We start from the raw sequence: 15,069 nt of genomic DNA, 5'->3' as shown, positions 1-15,069 counted from the left end.
TATAATTATTTTTTAATTAAAATTTAAATATAAATACATAAATATAATATTGGAGATCATCCAATTTCCAAAGTTCATGCATGTTTTTAAATGATCAAAATTTTAAATAAATAAAATTATATAACAATTATAGTTAAAACTGCACAACAATTTTAAATCATATGATCATGTTAAAACCATATATATAATTCGAAATTATACTATGGTTAATTATCATCATCTTAAATAATTATATTGATTAATATAAACGCATGAACGAATGTATTTATATATTAAATTCAAAAGTTAAACATAAAATAGTTATAAAAAAGTTTTAGATTATGATTCTGTCCATTTAGATTAAAAAAATAAATAGGTAAATTTTAATATTCATAAATTGTATTCAAAATTTAAGTATAAAATGATTCTTAATATAATTTTAAAATAATCTTTTAATATTATAGAAAAAGAACAACTCCCTTTAAGTTTTACTCAAATATTTTCTCATTTACAAGAAGAGCATATTCAATAACAATCTATATAGAAGTCTGTTTACTTCATTAGCTTCAACGACTAACAGTCTCTTAAACGCAGCTCAGTAAGCATGCTTCACTCCTAATGTCAATTACTTCCATTATTATCCACATACAATTACATTAAAAAAAAAATACCGTTAGCTTAGAATTCAGTAAATTGCATTTATAAAAAAATTGTTATTATTCCATGAAATTGGATTTTATTTGCTTCGAGAAAAATTAATAATATGCATGTAAAAGTAATTAAGGAAACAATAGTGATAAACCGGCTTCTTCGTGGGACCACAATCGAACCCCTTCTTGACAATTCATTTGCATTTCTTGAGGCGTCTTCGATCACCGCCGACGAACTGCCACTTCCATTTCCCACCGGATTCCCCGTCGCCGTCCAAGAGATCGCAGAGGACGAGGACGACGACGAAGTGGAGGGGAGGACGATCCGGTTGTCATCTTCGTTTGATTTCGAGGAGCTGATCCACCGATCGACGAGGCGGCGCGGGCCAGGAATCCCCGAGACTGCCTCGCCGGAGATCGGGAGCGCTGGGTGCGAATCAGTCACGCGACGGCCCGTTCCACTCGAAGGCGGGCTCACGGCTCTTCCCCTTCTCGCCTAATGCGCAGCGCACCCGATACCTAGAGTCCCTGCCTTCGCCCACCATGGATTTTGTCAGCCGCTACGCCACCTCCACCTCCGCCTCCCCCTCGGTAGAGCAGCACCACCACCCCCCGCAGATGGAGCCAGCGCCCTTGGCCGCGCAGGCTTCCGCCCCCTCCGGGCCCGGGGTCCCCGAGGAGCCGGAGTACTTGGCTCGGTACCTGGTGATCAAGCACTCGTGGCGCGGCCGGTACAAGCGAATCTTGTGCATCTCCAGCAACGCCATCATAACGCTGGATCCTACCACGCTGGCCGCCACCAATTCTTACGATGCTCCGGAAGACTTCGAAGGGGCGGCTCCTGTGCTGGGGCGGGGAGATGATGTTGGCTCGCAGGAGTTTACTGTTAGCGTACGGACAGATGGGAAGGGGAAGTTCAAGGCTATCAAGTTATCGTCGAGGTTTAGGGCGAGCATCCTGACACTGCTGCACCGTCTCAGGTGGGGAAGGTTGGGGCCAATCATGGAATTCCCAGTGCTTCATCTCCGGCGAAGGACTTCCACTTGGGTTCCATATGTATGTTCTAATTCTTGGCTATATGATTGCACTGAATGGTTGGACGAATGATCTATCTGCTGTTTGTTCTTAGCCAATAATCCAGAGTCTGAATTTGGTATTTATGCTGTCCGATGGAGAGTGATGGTGTTACAATTTTTGGCTGTCTGTTAAAACAGAACCTAAGATTACGTGCCTGGTGTTCCTCTGCCTTATTTTTGGCTTATCAGAATTACTAGAAATCATTTACATATCTAAACCTGATATCTGAGTATGATAGTCGTATGCTTCTGTTAGATTCTTGACAGTATTGGGTTGCTAAGTGATCATTGTATCCATTTGGTTTTCCCCCCTGACAATCCAATGAAAGGCTTACTCCAACGAACCTGATAAATGTTTCATAGTATTTGTCATGGTGTATACCTTGACATAGATTTTTCTGCTAACTTTGGCTACTGTTGTATGGATTGCTAAATGAAGAAACTCAGCTATGTAAAATATCTATAGCTCATCAGAAAACTTTGTTTCCACATTCTAGAATGCAATTGTTGCTCGGTAATCATAGTTCTTGGTTTCACTTACATTACTACAATCTTTTCTACAGAAATTGAAGGTCGCATCTACTGGCGTTGAACTTATTGAAGGGCAATCTGGAGATCCACAGTGGTGTTTGGATTTCAGGGACATGGATTCTCCACCAATCATACTCCTCACAGACAATTATGGAAATAGCGGTGCAGATTCAGGAGGGTTCATTTTGTGCCCTCTGTACGGTAGAAAAAGTAAAGCTTTTAAAGCTGCCTCTGGAACTTCTAATTCTGCAATTGTATCATACCTGGTAAGATTGTTTTCTATAGAATGCTGTTTCCTCTGCTTTGTTATTGTCAAATATAGGATAACTTTTTTATGAAATAATCTCTGTTGGATGATATCTTTGCAGATTAAGACTGCGAAAACTACTGTTGGCTTGTCATTGTCTGTTGACAGTTCTCAGAAGATGACAATTGCAGATTTTTTAAATAAAAGAGGTAGACTCGTGATGATCCATTGAAGTTCTCATTTGCTTATTAGGGTGTATTTGAAATCCTTCTGTGAACTTTTGAATTTCAAATGAATCTTCACTCAATTACTCAAGAACATACATTTATGATTAAAATAACACAGAAAAGTGGGTTGTTATACTGACTAGGACATGGAAAGATATTTAGAGGGTTGATAGCTAGACAACCACAGACCAAGCTTTGTTGATTGTGAAACCGATACACTATTGTGTTTTGATGCCATTTGTTAGTATGCTAATGAACTAGTTTTGTTGGATTACTGAGGGGATTTTTTTTTAATTTCATAAATGAAAGGAGTAATATTGCAAATTACTTTATAACTCAAATCAATTTGTACTGCTTCTTGCTAGATGAAAGAATAACTTGGTAAATGAATGATCCGTTCTACCCAAGGCAAATTTCTTTTCTTCTTCATTGGAAGGGATGCCCAAACAATGGTGATAATTTTTTTGGATAAATTAAAATATATTGAATCCAAAGAAAAAAGAGATACAAATTGGATTAGGCAAGCCCAATCACCAATATCAACCATCCCATATAGCTAATGGGAAGCCATCAGACACTCACCCCAATCAAACCACTAGTCCTTGCGAGTTACTTATGTCTGACGCAATGTCAGATTAGAGTATACTCACAAAGACGGGTACACATGAGTTTGTACACTCCAAAGAATCATGGAAGACAAAGCCAGATCACAGGCCTTTGTTGACACCCTACTCCCTAGGTAGTATCTCCCAAAGACTTGCATCATCCGCCGGACATAGACATCTCCTATCGCATATGAAGCCATTCTTTAATCCTCCTCTAAAGCTCCACAATGGGGGGACACTCAAAGAAAAGATGCTCCAAATGGCAGAAGGTATACTGTTGATCTTCCAAGTACTCCTGTCTATCTCTAGTGGGGAGACGTCGCCAACATCCAAAATGTAACTACATGCTGAATATATGCCTTTCACATTGTTCAGACCCATGGTTTCTTAGGGCTGGGCTTCCTAAAGAAATCATAAGCTCAAGCCACTACATCATCTCGAGTAAACCAATCTGCCAACATCTGTCTAGTAGCCTCCGATGTCCCAGCTGCCAATAGGACAAGGTCCTGTATCTGAAGCAATCGCTTAATCAGTGGGGAGTCCGTGTGGACGACCTTCCAAGACCATACATTACGCCTTAGGTAAATGTGATGCACCCATTTTATCCAAAGCGTATCCTCTTTGGCATGTATCTGCCATAACACTTTAGCCAAGAGAGGTAAGTTCCAAGCACGTAAGTCCTGAGACCCCAAACCACCTTTATCCTTGGGTCTACACATATCTGCCCAAGAGACTGGTGGATGTTTAGATGCCCACTTGAAAGATTTGCATATGTTGTAAATACGATCAATAATACCTATAGGAAGTGGTAAAATAGATAACCAGAAACAATCCACTCCCTGGAGTACGAAGGTAATGAGCTGCGCCTTGCTCTCGTAAGATAGTGTCTTTTGAGGCCAAACATTGAATGGAAAGTAGCTGCATCAGTGTCGTGTCATCAACCTCAGCTAGATGGATATAGGACGTTAGCTTGTTGATCCGAAGGCCACACCAAATTCCTGTAAGCAAGTAGTTAGTGTACCAACTAAACCTGCATCGCTTTTGCTGAAAAGAAGTAGATCATCTGCGTAGGCCAAGTGTGCTAGTATGAGGTGGGCACACTTGGGATGGAAATTAAAACTAGGGCTGCCTATGCACTGTGGTATTTGTCTCCCAAATATTTCCACACAAATACCAAAAAGATATGGTGACAAAGGGTCAACTTGTCTCGGGCCTCAGGGTCCTTAGAAAAGACCAAATGTCCCCCCACCGAGAAGGATGTGGTAGTCACACACTCCATAATCCATGCAACAAATTTTTCCGGGAATTGCAGTCCAATAAGGGCCTCATGCAGGAAGTCCCAAGGATGATCAATCCTCATAATGCAGCTCGAAGAAATCCGTTTCCTGTTGTACCTTCTAAAAAGCTACTGGGCCATGTGAATATTGTCAATAATGAGATGACCTTGCACAAAAGCTGCTTGGGATTGATGTAATATCTGATACAATACGACAGACATTCTGCTCGCTAAGATTTTCGAAATAACCTTGCAGAAAACTGTACAACAGGAGATCGGCTTGTAATTCTGTCACTTTGTCCGCATGGGCTGACTTTGGGACAAGAGATATCAAGGTATGGTTCCATCTTTTTAGCAACTTACCGCTGTTGAAAAACTCCAGTACAGCAGTAGTAAAGTCCCCTCCAATCGTGTCCCAAGCTTGTTTGAAAAATTTTGAACCATAGCCATCGGATCCTGGCATCCTATTTCCTCAGCTGTGGGGAGATGAACAATCTGTTCTTGTTGGGCAGAATCTAACTTCCGTCCAAACTTCAGGCAATCATAAGGAAATGTTGTTCGGTTTCTTGTTGTCCCGAGCAGGCCTTGGAAGTATGCTATGAATGCCTGCACCACCAATGTAGATGATTCCGTAAGGCTGCATCTTCCTTCTCCACAATTGTGACCTCATTCCTTTTGTTATTTCTTTTTACAAGTGCATGAAAATAAGAGGACTTGCTGTCCACTTGCATGAAGTATCCCAGCGTAGCACGTTGCATTCAGAAGCTATGTTCAATGGCGTTAAAATGGGCTGCCAAGTGTTGTATCTCCTTGTAGTTGTCGGGCATTGCACCAAGAGTCAAACCAGCATCCTGTATCTCATCTAGTCGCTAACGTGCAGCAGCCGCCCTTGCTGAAATGTGCTGACAATGTTCGACATTCAATTGCTTCAGATCCGGCTTCAGCAGCTTCAAAATCTGCAAGATATGAAACTGAGCGGTACCTTTATAAATCTGTTGTTTGTGTGCTGCCCATTTTGTTTCAACAAGCTGTGAAAAGGTGTCATGCTTGGCCCACATATTAAAGAACGTGAAAGGTTTAGGAAAATGATTGTCACCATCCAGGATGGTAATTATACAGGTCGAATGGTCAGAGAGGCAGCCTGGTGGAGTGAAGTTTGCAAAACTACGCAGCTTGGCTTCAAACCAATGGTTAGATAGACCCATTTGTCCAAGTGTACCTACAACCTGTGTAGGTCAGATCCTCCAAACTGACTGAAGACACAAAAGTCCAGAAATTAGATATACTATATGGCATGACCAGGATTCACCACATTTTTCGTCAGCTGAGAGGAATGTGTTAAAGTCACCTAGAACAAGCCAAGGATGTTCCATATGAGCAGCTATTCTTTGTAGCCTTCGCACAGTGGTTTCCTTCCAACTATAGATAATTGTCCATATACAAATGTGATTGCAAATAGCTTGTGGGATATCTTGCAAGCCATGCAATGCACATATTGATCATGCCATTTACACCACTAGATTGATCTTTTGGTCATCCCAAACTAATAGTGTCTTGCTTCTACCTTCAGAATTGTCTTGTTGTGCCACCTGAAATTGTTGAAACCTTTGCGTCTTCAATTTTTGAAAACTCAAGACTGAAAGCTTTGTCTCTAGCACCCCTAATACTAATTTTTGAAAACTCAAGACTGAAAGCTTTGTCTCTAGCACCCCTAATACTCCCAGTTTGTGGTCCTGAAAGAGGCTTTCTACCCCCTTCTGTTTGAGGCCTTTGTTGAAGCCTCGAATATTCCATGCACCAATCTTAATCAAACCTGAGACGGCTTGGGCCACCCAGAAATGACTAGTTTCTTCCCTCCTTGCACTGGTGCGATAACCTCATCTTCCTTGGATGATGATCCTAAATTTCTTTATGCATTACCCACCTCATGTTGGAGACCTTCCTCTTGGACAGCTTTGCCTTTGTTTCTGGTCCTTCGAGTGAATACTTGCTGTGGCCAAATCTGTGCAGGCTTCGGATGATCTATCTGTTTGGTTGACCTCTAGCTTTTGCCTTCTAGAGCCCTTTTTTCGAGTGTGGACAGTCCATTTCTCCATCACTCCATCTTCATTAAGGTCACACTCACTATTTGATGAGTCCCGCTGTTCATTAGCTAACAGTGTCTTCTCCCCAGGTCGAGTAGAATCGATTACAACAATATCCCCACCAAGATAGACATTTACTCCTTCCTCCACCTCAATGGTCGGTTGCCCTTTTCCAGTATGCAGCAATTCCACAGGGGTTGCATCTTCTTCACATGCTGGTTCAATATGAGTGGCTAATTCAGCCCCATCCACCATCTCCAAACTATGCTCAGCAAGTGCTTCCGGCATTGATTGTTGGGCCAAGAGTTGAGATTCTTTTCCCGGTTGTTGATTATCCGTGGCATCGCAGTGCGAATGATAGTGCCCCATGCATTGGCAAGTTAAACAAAATTTGAATTTAGATTTATAGCGAAGTGGAAGATCTACCTCCATGCCTCCAGGAAGAGTTGTAGGGATGGCAGCCGGTGGTTCCTTTCTAACGTCCACCTCTACAAGAACTCTTGCATAGTTGATGCGCTCCTGCTTTCTAGTTAGTTGATCAATGTATAGTGGTCGGCCAATCAGTGAGGCTAGCTTGCTCAATGCACGAACCGTCCAACACTGAAGAGGGAGATTAAAAATTTGCACCCAGACCGGTAGACGTTGAAGCTCCTCCCTTTGAAAGAAGAAACTCCTTCAGCAAGTGCTTAAGGTATGGGGGGCATCCAAGTGCAATATACAGACCACCATACAAGAGTTTCTCACAGTCCTCAGCATTTTTGAATTTGAACAGGAGCTACATCGTCTTATGAGCCTGAACATCATACTCTACTTTCCACCTCTTTGCCGTGGCATTAATGGCCCGCCAACCAGGAAAACATCCAACAAAATGACTAACCAAGCAATCACCCACTGCAACCTTAATTGTGTCCATATCTTCCATCTCCAAGGCAACTTGCTCCGTAGTTTGTTGCATAAATTGTAGGGCATTCTCCTGTTCGAATAACCTGTTCGATAAGAATAGGTCTGCCCACTTCTTTCGTTCATTGCCCCCCAAGTTTTGGTTTGCAGACGGTTGTCTCATTTCCTCCAGTGTTTGGTTTGCTGCAGCCTGTCTCACCTCCACTCCCAGCCTGTCTCATTTCCTCCAGTGTTTGGAACAAAGATGGTAAGTCGTAGAAGAGCTCGGACCCAATTGGTAGGGAATTGGTAGGGGTTCCCAAATAATGGTGATAATGATAGCACCTGCAGTTGTTTTCTCAAGATGTTTGTTACATTTACTATTGTATCCAGTTTAACTCATTGGACTCATGGTCCCATCAACAAGTGAGAAGGATGCAATGATATTATGAAGTTTGAATGTTTTGAAATTACTAGAATTACCACCATCAAAATCATGGAAGGTAGAGTCCCAACTAAGAAGAAAGAAGTAACTCGTGGCTCACAAAACGAGTAGCTCATGTGTCCTGTGGATGAAATAGGTCTTAATTAGCGTGATAAGAAATTTTCTTCTCTTTAGTATTCTTATTCCAGTAATAATACAGGATTTGGGGTTTTCTTCAAGCAAGTTCCTACCTCCTCAAGATAATTGTCAAATTCACTAGTAGATATGTAGTTTAAACTCTTGGAACCTAGTTCTAACTGATGGTGGATAATGATGCAAAGTCAGTTTCTCTGCTAGATCATCTTGCACATTATTATTATTTTATTTAATATAGTAGGGATTGAATTGGTTAATTAGCAAGCCTCTCTCTCTCTCTCTCTCTCTCTATATATATATATATATATATATATTCCAACTATTAAACTCTAGTCAAGGCTAGATCACTCATAAAATTTAAATATTGTAATTCATTTTTAATTATGTTAACTAGAGTGTTCCTGGGTCTTCCTCTATCTCTTACATGTTCAATCCAAAGGATTCGTCTTTGCTAGTTATAATATTTATTGACATGTCAATAGCGTCTTAAACTAATATTTTCTTTTATCATCTACCAAAGTTGTACCTAATTGTTCTTGGGAAATGATATTTAATTTTATCCATTTTAGTGAAATTTTGTATGTTCTATTTTTTTTTTAAAATCTTCGTTACGATAACTTTTTATGTGCCACTCCCTTCTATTCTATCTTATTAATTTCCATCATCAAACTTTGTTAGTTCTAACTATTTGGCTCTTATTTCTCCATTAAACTCTAAACAAGTTTATATCACTAGTAAAATTAAAATCTCTTAAATCATTTTTCATGATATTGACTAGAGTGGTCTTTGGTCATCCTCCATTTCTTACATGTTCAACTCCAAAAGATTCAGCTTGGCTAGTTATAGTGTCTATTGATATGTTAATGGCATCATAAACTATTTATTTATTTTTTAATCTTTTATCATCTATCAAAGTTACGCCTAATTGCTCTTGGATAATAATTTTTAATTTTATCCATTTTATTAAAATTTCGTGCGTTCATTTTAGCTTCTTTTTTTCTTTTATCTTCATTACAATAACTTTGTATGTGTAATATTTCCTATTTGCCTAATATTTATAATGTACCACAATGTTTTGAAAAAAAAATCTTTTTGCCTCAGTCACACGACAATCACACAAGATTCCAAGAGCAATTGTTTCTCTCAACCACTTGCTTTTTTTATTAAAAAAAATTAATGTTAGCTTCATTAATATCTCTTTCTTGTTAATTAATGTATCCAAGATATTTAACACATCAACAAAAATTTTATATCCATTCATCTTAACCATTTTCTTACCTTTTTCTTAATACTGAAACTACATTTCATTTATTTTATTTATTTTTGTTCTTGATTTACAATCTTGATCTCCATAGTTCTTGTCCATAATTCAACTTCAAGTTCGATCTATTTTTGCTCATCAATTAGCATAATATCATCCACACACAATATACATCAAATGATATAACCAGGAGGTGTATCTCAAATAGATAGTAAGTTCATCCAATACTAATGTCTATCTTCCTTTATTCCATTGTTTTTATATATGAACTATTTGAAAAACATTTTTTTTCTAGATTTAATCTATTTGTTTAATCTGGAACTGGGTTGTACACTTTATCCTTGCATGAATCGCAGATAATTTAACCTTCTCAAATGGTATCCCCTAGGGCCACTCCACTCCCAATGTTCTTGCAACTGTTAAACTGCCTAAGAGAATAGAAGCGAAAGCCTCTTTTTCATAGTTTAATAATGCATAGGGCTGTAAATGAACCAAGCGTTCGTAAACAATCTTGGTGTTCGGCTTGGTAAGAGCTTGTTTATGTTCGTTTAATATACATAAGATCAATTAAACAAACAAGCTCGAACAACTCGTTAAACTAAACAAATAAGCTTGAACATATATGTGTTTAGCTCGCTAACGTTAGTGAACAACGTTCATGAATGAACAACATTCGTGAACATGAATATTCATTAATAAATTTATCAATATGCTAAATAAACAATAAAATAAAATAAAATAATCAAATAAGTTTGAGTTATTAAGTTCAATAACCAATCAAACAACTAAAGGTTTCAAACAATCAAACAAACTTGAATTAAGGACATATAAACGAATAAGCTCAACCAAGCTTAAGCCAAGCTTGAATTGAGAGCTCGATAACATCTAAACAAACTAAGTTCAAGCCAAGCTTCAAAAAAGCTCAAGCTCATAAAAAATAAATCAAGACAAGCTTGAACAATCATTTCAAAAGCTTGGTTCATTTTAAGCTTGGCTCGGTTACCTTTTCAAACAAGCTTGAATACCTTAAAGCTCAGCTCGGCTCGGCTCGGCTCGGCTTGTTTACATTCCTAATAATGCAATGAAGTTTTGAAGGAATGAATTGCATCTCCTCGTGGTCACATAAGGATTATCCATGCTACACTAAATTTAAGCTTGTTAAAATTCAAGTCATGACCAAGCTAATAATGAAACTTGTTTTGTCACATAATGATGATATCTGTGCATTGCTGAAGTTCATATGTAAATTTTCTTACATATTGATTGGATTAGTTGGTTAATGCACATTGTTGTATCTGCTTGTATTGTATATATTGCTTAGATTCATTAGGAAAAGATTTTGTAGTGAATTATGGATTGCTGAAAATGATTAATATATTTGTGCACTCATAAACATAAATCTCGTTTCTATTGTTTATTTAGTTGATTAATTTGATGTAATTATATAGTAGATGTCAACTCATAGATTCTTGACACATGTTGTTGTACATCATTGTTAATAGAACTAATAATATTAGTTAAAAATTATGGACCACATAGTGCATGCAATATCATTATGCAAGTGCTCAACCATACATCAGCTGCACACATCGTGGTGATTGGCCAGTGATTTATTTGTTCATCAAGACTATGTTTGTTCTATTTTGTCTAGCCAATGAATAAATATAAATTTTGCTCATATTGCTTGTTAGTTGAATAATTTGATTTCTTATATAGTTGATGCAAATTCATATTGTTTTGACACGATGCTCTACGTCATTGTCAATACAATTAATTATTGTTTTTTTCCCCTGAAAAAACAGACTATATCTTGTTTAACTTTTATGGGCTATTGGGCATTATAATCTCATGAAAACCCTTTTTTTTCTTACAAGTAGGAATAATGAAATCTAGTGGAACTTTTTCTTTTCTGCTGCTGTATGTTGCACTTTCTATACAATAAACATATCACTGTAGCTTAATTTTTTCAATAGTATACTTGTCTTACAGCAAAGGAAGCAGTTGGAGCAAATGAGAATCCTTATGGGGAATGGTCTGTAACAAGGTTGCGTTCTGCTGCAAAAGGCACAGCTAATGTTGAGAGTCCAAATCTTGGAATTGGACCAAAAGGGGGCCTTGGAGAACAAGGGGATTCTGTATCTCGGCAGCTTATTCTTACTAAACTTGCAATTATTGAAAGACGCCCAGATAACTATGAGGTATTTTAATGGCATTGAACTATTCTTGACATGGTGCTATGTTGATTCCTTGTGCAATTTGGAATCAAGGATTTTAAAAAGATGCATGCAGTTGTTATGTGGGAGATCTATTAAACAACAGAAATGCAGTGTGCATGCACATATGTGGGAGAATGTTTGGTCCATATTGTATTTATTGATAAAAATGGTTTACATGTGGAACCAACTTATTAAAGGCATAATCAGCATAGTATATGTCAACCTAATCAACTCATACAATGTAAAACACAATATACTTCATATTAATTGACTGTATGATAATTAACATATCTTATAATATATAACATAAAGTAGCATCCATATATGCCATGAGTATGTACAATGCAGCAGATAAAAACTAAAACACGAAGTAATCAATGATTCATCTAGCTGTGTCTATGGTTGCGTGCCATTAGAACATATAATATAACATGGTTCATGACATAATCACAATTGTCTACCTTTCCAACAAAGCAATGATTCAATTTTGTCTGGTTTTACTCAAGGTGGTTTAAAATTTAAATGGACGGAAATAGGGTTTATTTGAGTTGCCAATTAGTGGACCACATGTAATGCCTAAAGCCCACCTATAGAGCCAAATTCATATGGATAATCTCATATGCTTTTTGCAATGCAGTCTTCTAATATGCACAAATATGGGGCCTACCTGGAGTGCTTTATAAAATCATGTATATTTATCTGGAATGCAATATTAGTAAAATTGAATTTTGTAGGCTGTCATTGCTCGTCCCCTTTCTGTTGTAAGTTCTCTTGTTCGGTTTTCGGAAGAACCACAGATGTTTGCAGTTGAGTTCAGTGATGGATGTCCTGTTCATGTAAGTAATCTTGTAATTTTAAAAACATCCATGTTTCATTTGTAATTTTCTCATGTGGCTCTTAAAATAGGTGTATGCAAGCACTTCTCGGGACAGCTTACTGGCAGCAATGCGCGATGTTCTGCAATCAGAGGTTTGTGGGGTTGTTTTTTTTCCTTTTTTATTCAAATTCTCCACCATGTGTCTTGCTTGATCATTTCTTATTACTTGCTCTATGAATATAAAAAGGAGATTCTACATTATAGCTTATCAATTTTCATTATTCAGCGCCAAAGTCCAGTTCCCATATTGCCAAGATTGACCATGCCTGGCCACCGTATAGATCCTCCTTGTGGAAGTTTTTATCTTCAGATGCGGCAACTTCCTCTTAGTCAGCAGCATCCTGTTTCTGATATAGAAACTGCATCCATGCACTTGAAACATTTAGCTGCGGCTGCAAAAGATGCCGTCGGTGAAGCTGGTAACGTCCCTGGCTCAAGAGCAAGGTTATGGCGAAGAATAAGGGAGTTTAATGCTTGCATACCATATAGTGGAGTGCCTCCTCATCTTGAAGTGCCTGAGGTAGTCTTAATGGCTTTGATCACAATGCTTCCAGCAACACCCAACCTTCCTCCAGATGCTTCTCCACTTCCCCCTCCATCACCCAAAGCAGCAGCTACAATCATTGGGTTCATTGCATCCTTACGAAGGATACTTGTATCAAGAGCTGCTGCATCTCATCTTATATCATTTCCTGCTGCAGTTGCAAGAATAATGGGTCTACTAAGAAATGGCTCAGAAGGTGTAGCAGCTGAAGCAGCTGGATTGGTATCAATGCTTATAGGAGGTGGTCCTGGTGATTCTAGTATATCTGTTGATTCAAAGGGGGAGACGCATGCCACTTATATGCATACAAAGTCTGTCTTATTTGCACATCAAAATTCTGTGACTGTTCTTGTAAATAGGTTAAAACCCACATCTGTCTCTCCATTGTTCTCCATGTCAGTTGTGGAAGTTCTTGAAGCTATGCTTTGTGCACCACAAGGTGAAACAACTCAACACACTACTTTTGTTGAGTTGCTACGCCAGGTTGCTGGTTTACGTCGCCGCTTGTTTGCATTATTTGGGCACCCTGCAGAAAGTGTGAGAGAGACAATAGCTGTCATTATGCGTACTATAGCAGAGGAGGATGCAATTGCAGCAGAATCTATGCGTGATGCTGCCTTAAGAGATGGTGCTCTTTTGAGGCACTTGCTGCATGCTTTTTTTCTTCTTACTAGGGAGCGCCGTGATGTTAATCGACAACTTGTAGCACTTTGGGCTGATTCTTATCAACCAGCTCTTGATTTACTTTCAAGAGTTATTCCCCCTGGGCTTGTTGCTTATTTGCACACACGAATAGATGCTGCTTCTGAAGATCAGAGCCAATTAAATGAAGTTCCTTTAACAAAGAGAAGACAAAGGCGCATACTTCAGCAGAGGCAAGGCCATTTTGGAATAGCTATTATGCCTCAGGAATCTGGGATGAATTCTCTTCAAAATGTTCAAGATGGTGATTCAACTAATGCTTCAGTGGTGACACAAAGTAATCTGAAGCCTTTCCAAGAATCAAACTCGGGACAGTATTTAGTTTCTCCATTTGCCAACCCTGCCGTAAGCAATCCCAGTGAACTTACATATGGGGTCCAGCATAATGCTCCTTCGGGAATTGTTGTTTATGATCATGTTCATCAAGTACCTATATCACAAATGACAGATCCAAATGCTTCTGTGTCTGTTGATTCTTCAAACTATGTTAGTTCAATGAATCCGGAGTTTGCTGTCCCAGCACAGGTAGTTGTAGAAAACACTCCTGTTGGATCAGGTAGGTTGTTGTGCAATTGGTATGGATTCTGGAGAGCATTTGGTCTAGATCATAATCGTGCTGATCTAATATGGAATGAACGGACTAGACAAGAGCTTCGTGAGGCTTTGCAAGCAGAAGTTCATAAACTGGATGTTGAAAAAGAGCGGACACAGGATATTCTCCCTGAAGGTGCTATGCTTGAAGTCAATGGACAGGATAATGCAACTAAGATTTCATGGAACTATGCAGAATTTTTAGTGAGCTACCCCAGCTTATCAAAAGAAGTTTGTGTCGGACAGTATTATCTGCGTTTGCTTCTGGAAAGTGGAAGCAGTTGTGGAGCACAAGACTTCCCTCTACGTGACCCTGTTGCCTTTTTCAGAGCATTGTACCATCGTTTCTTATGTGATGCAGACACTGGGCTTATTGTTGATGGTGCTATTCCTGATGAGTTGGGTTCATCGGATGATTGGTGTGATATGGGAAGACTAGATGGTTTTGGTGGTGGTGGAGGCTCTGCAGTAAGAGAGCTTTGTGCAAGGGCAATGGCCATTGTGTATGAACAACATTACAAAACCATTGGGCATTTTGACGGTACAGCTCATATTACTGTCTTGTTGGACAGAACAGATGATCGAGCTTTGAGGCACAGATTGCTGTTACTTTTGAAGGTGGTTTCACTAACTCAAGGACACTGCTACTATAGTACTATATTTAGTTATAATCCAATTTGCTTCCTTGGTTTTTATGAATCCGTAGATTCTAGATATGATTGTAGAAGAGAAAACCAAAGTACT

At 38.8% G+C, this 15,069-nt stretch overlaps 1 protein-coding gene across 1 annotated transcript in view; it reads left to right on the top strand.

The window, feature by feature from the left end:
* Window positions 1-798: 798 nt before the first annotated feature.
* The window catches only part of LOC122024312 (dnaJ homolog subfamily C GRV2-like), a 39,800-nt gene continuing 25,529 nt past the window's right edge, over window positions 799-15,069 (top strand). The window contains exons 1-7 of the mRNA XM_042582916.1: window positions 799-1,685; window positions 2,269-2,502; window positions 2,605-2,692; window positions 11,385-11,593; window positions 12,346-12,447; window positions 12,518-12,580; window positions 12,715-14,943. Coding sequence (XP_042438850.1) covers window positions 1,173-1,685; window positions 2,269-2,502; window positions 2,605-2,692; window positions 11,385-11,593; window positions 12,346-12,447; window positions 12,518-12,580; window positions 12,715-14,943 — 3,438 coding nt within the window. The 5' untranslated portion in view covers window positions 799-1,172. The remainder of the gene's footprint in view (window positions 1,686-2,268; window positions 2,503-2,604; window positions 2,693-11,384; window positions 11,594-12,345; window positions 12,448-12,517; window positions 12,581-12,714; window positions 14,944-15,069) is intronic.

The sequence above is a fragment of the Zingiber officinale genome, chromosome 1A (genome assembly GCF_018446385.1).
Source record: "Zingiber officinale cultivar Zhangliang chromosome 1A, Zo_v1.1, whole genome shotgun sequence".
NCBI classification, from domain to species: domain Eukaryota; kingdom Viridiplantae; phylum Streptophyta; class Magnoliopsida; order Zingiberales; family Zingiberaceae; genus Zingiber; species Zingiber officinale.
This window is presented reverse-complemented; position numbering and strand designations above follow the sequence as displayed.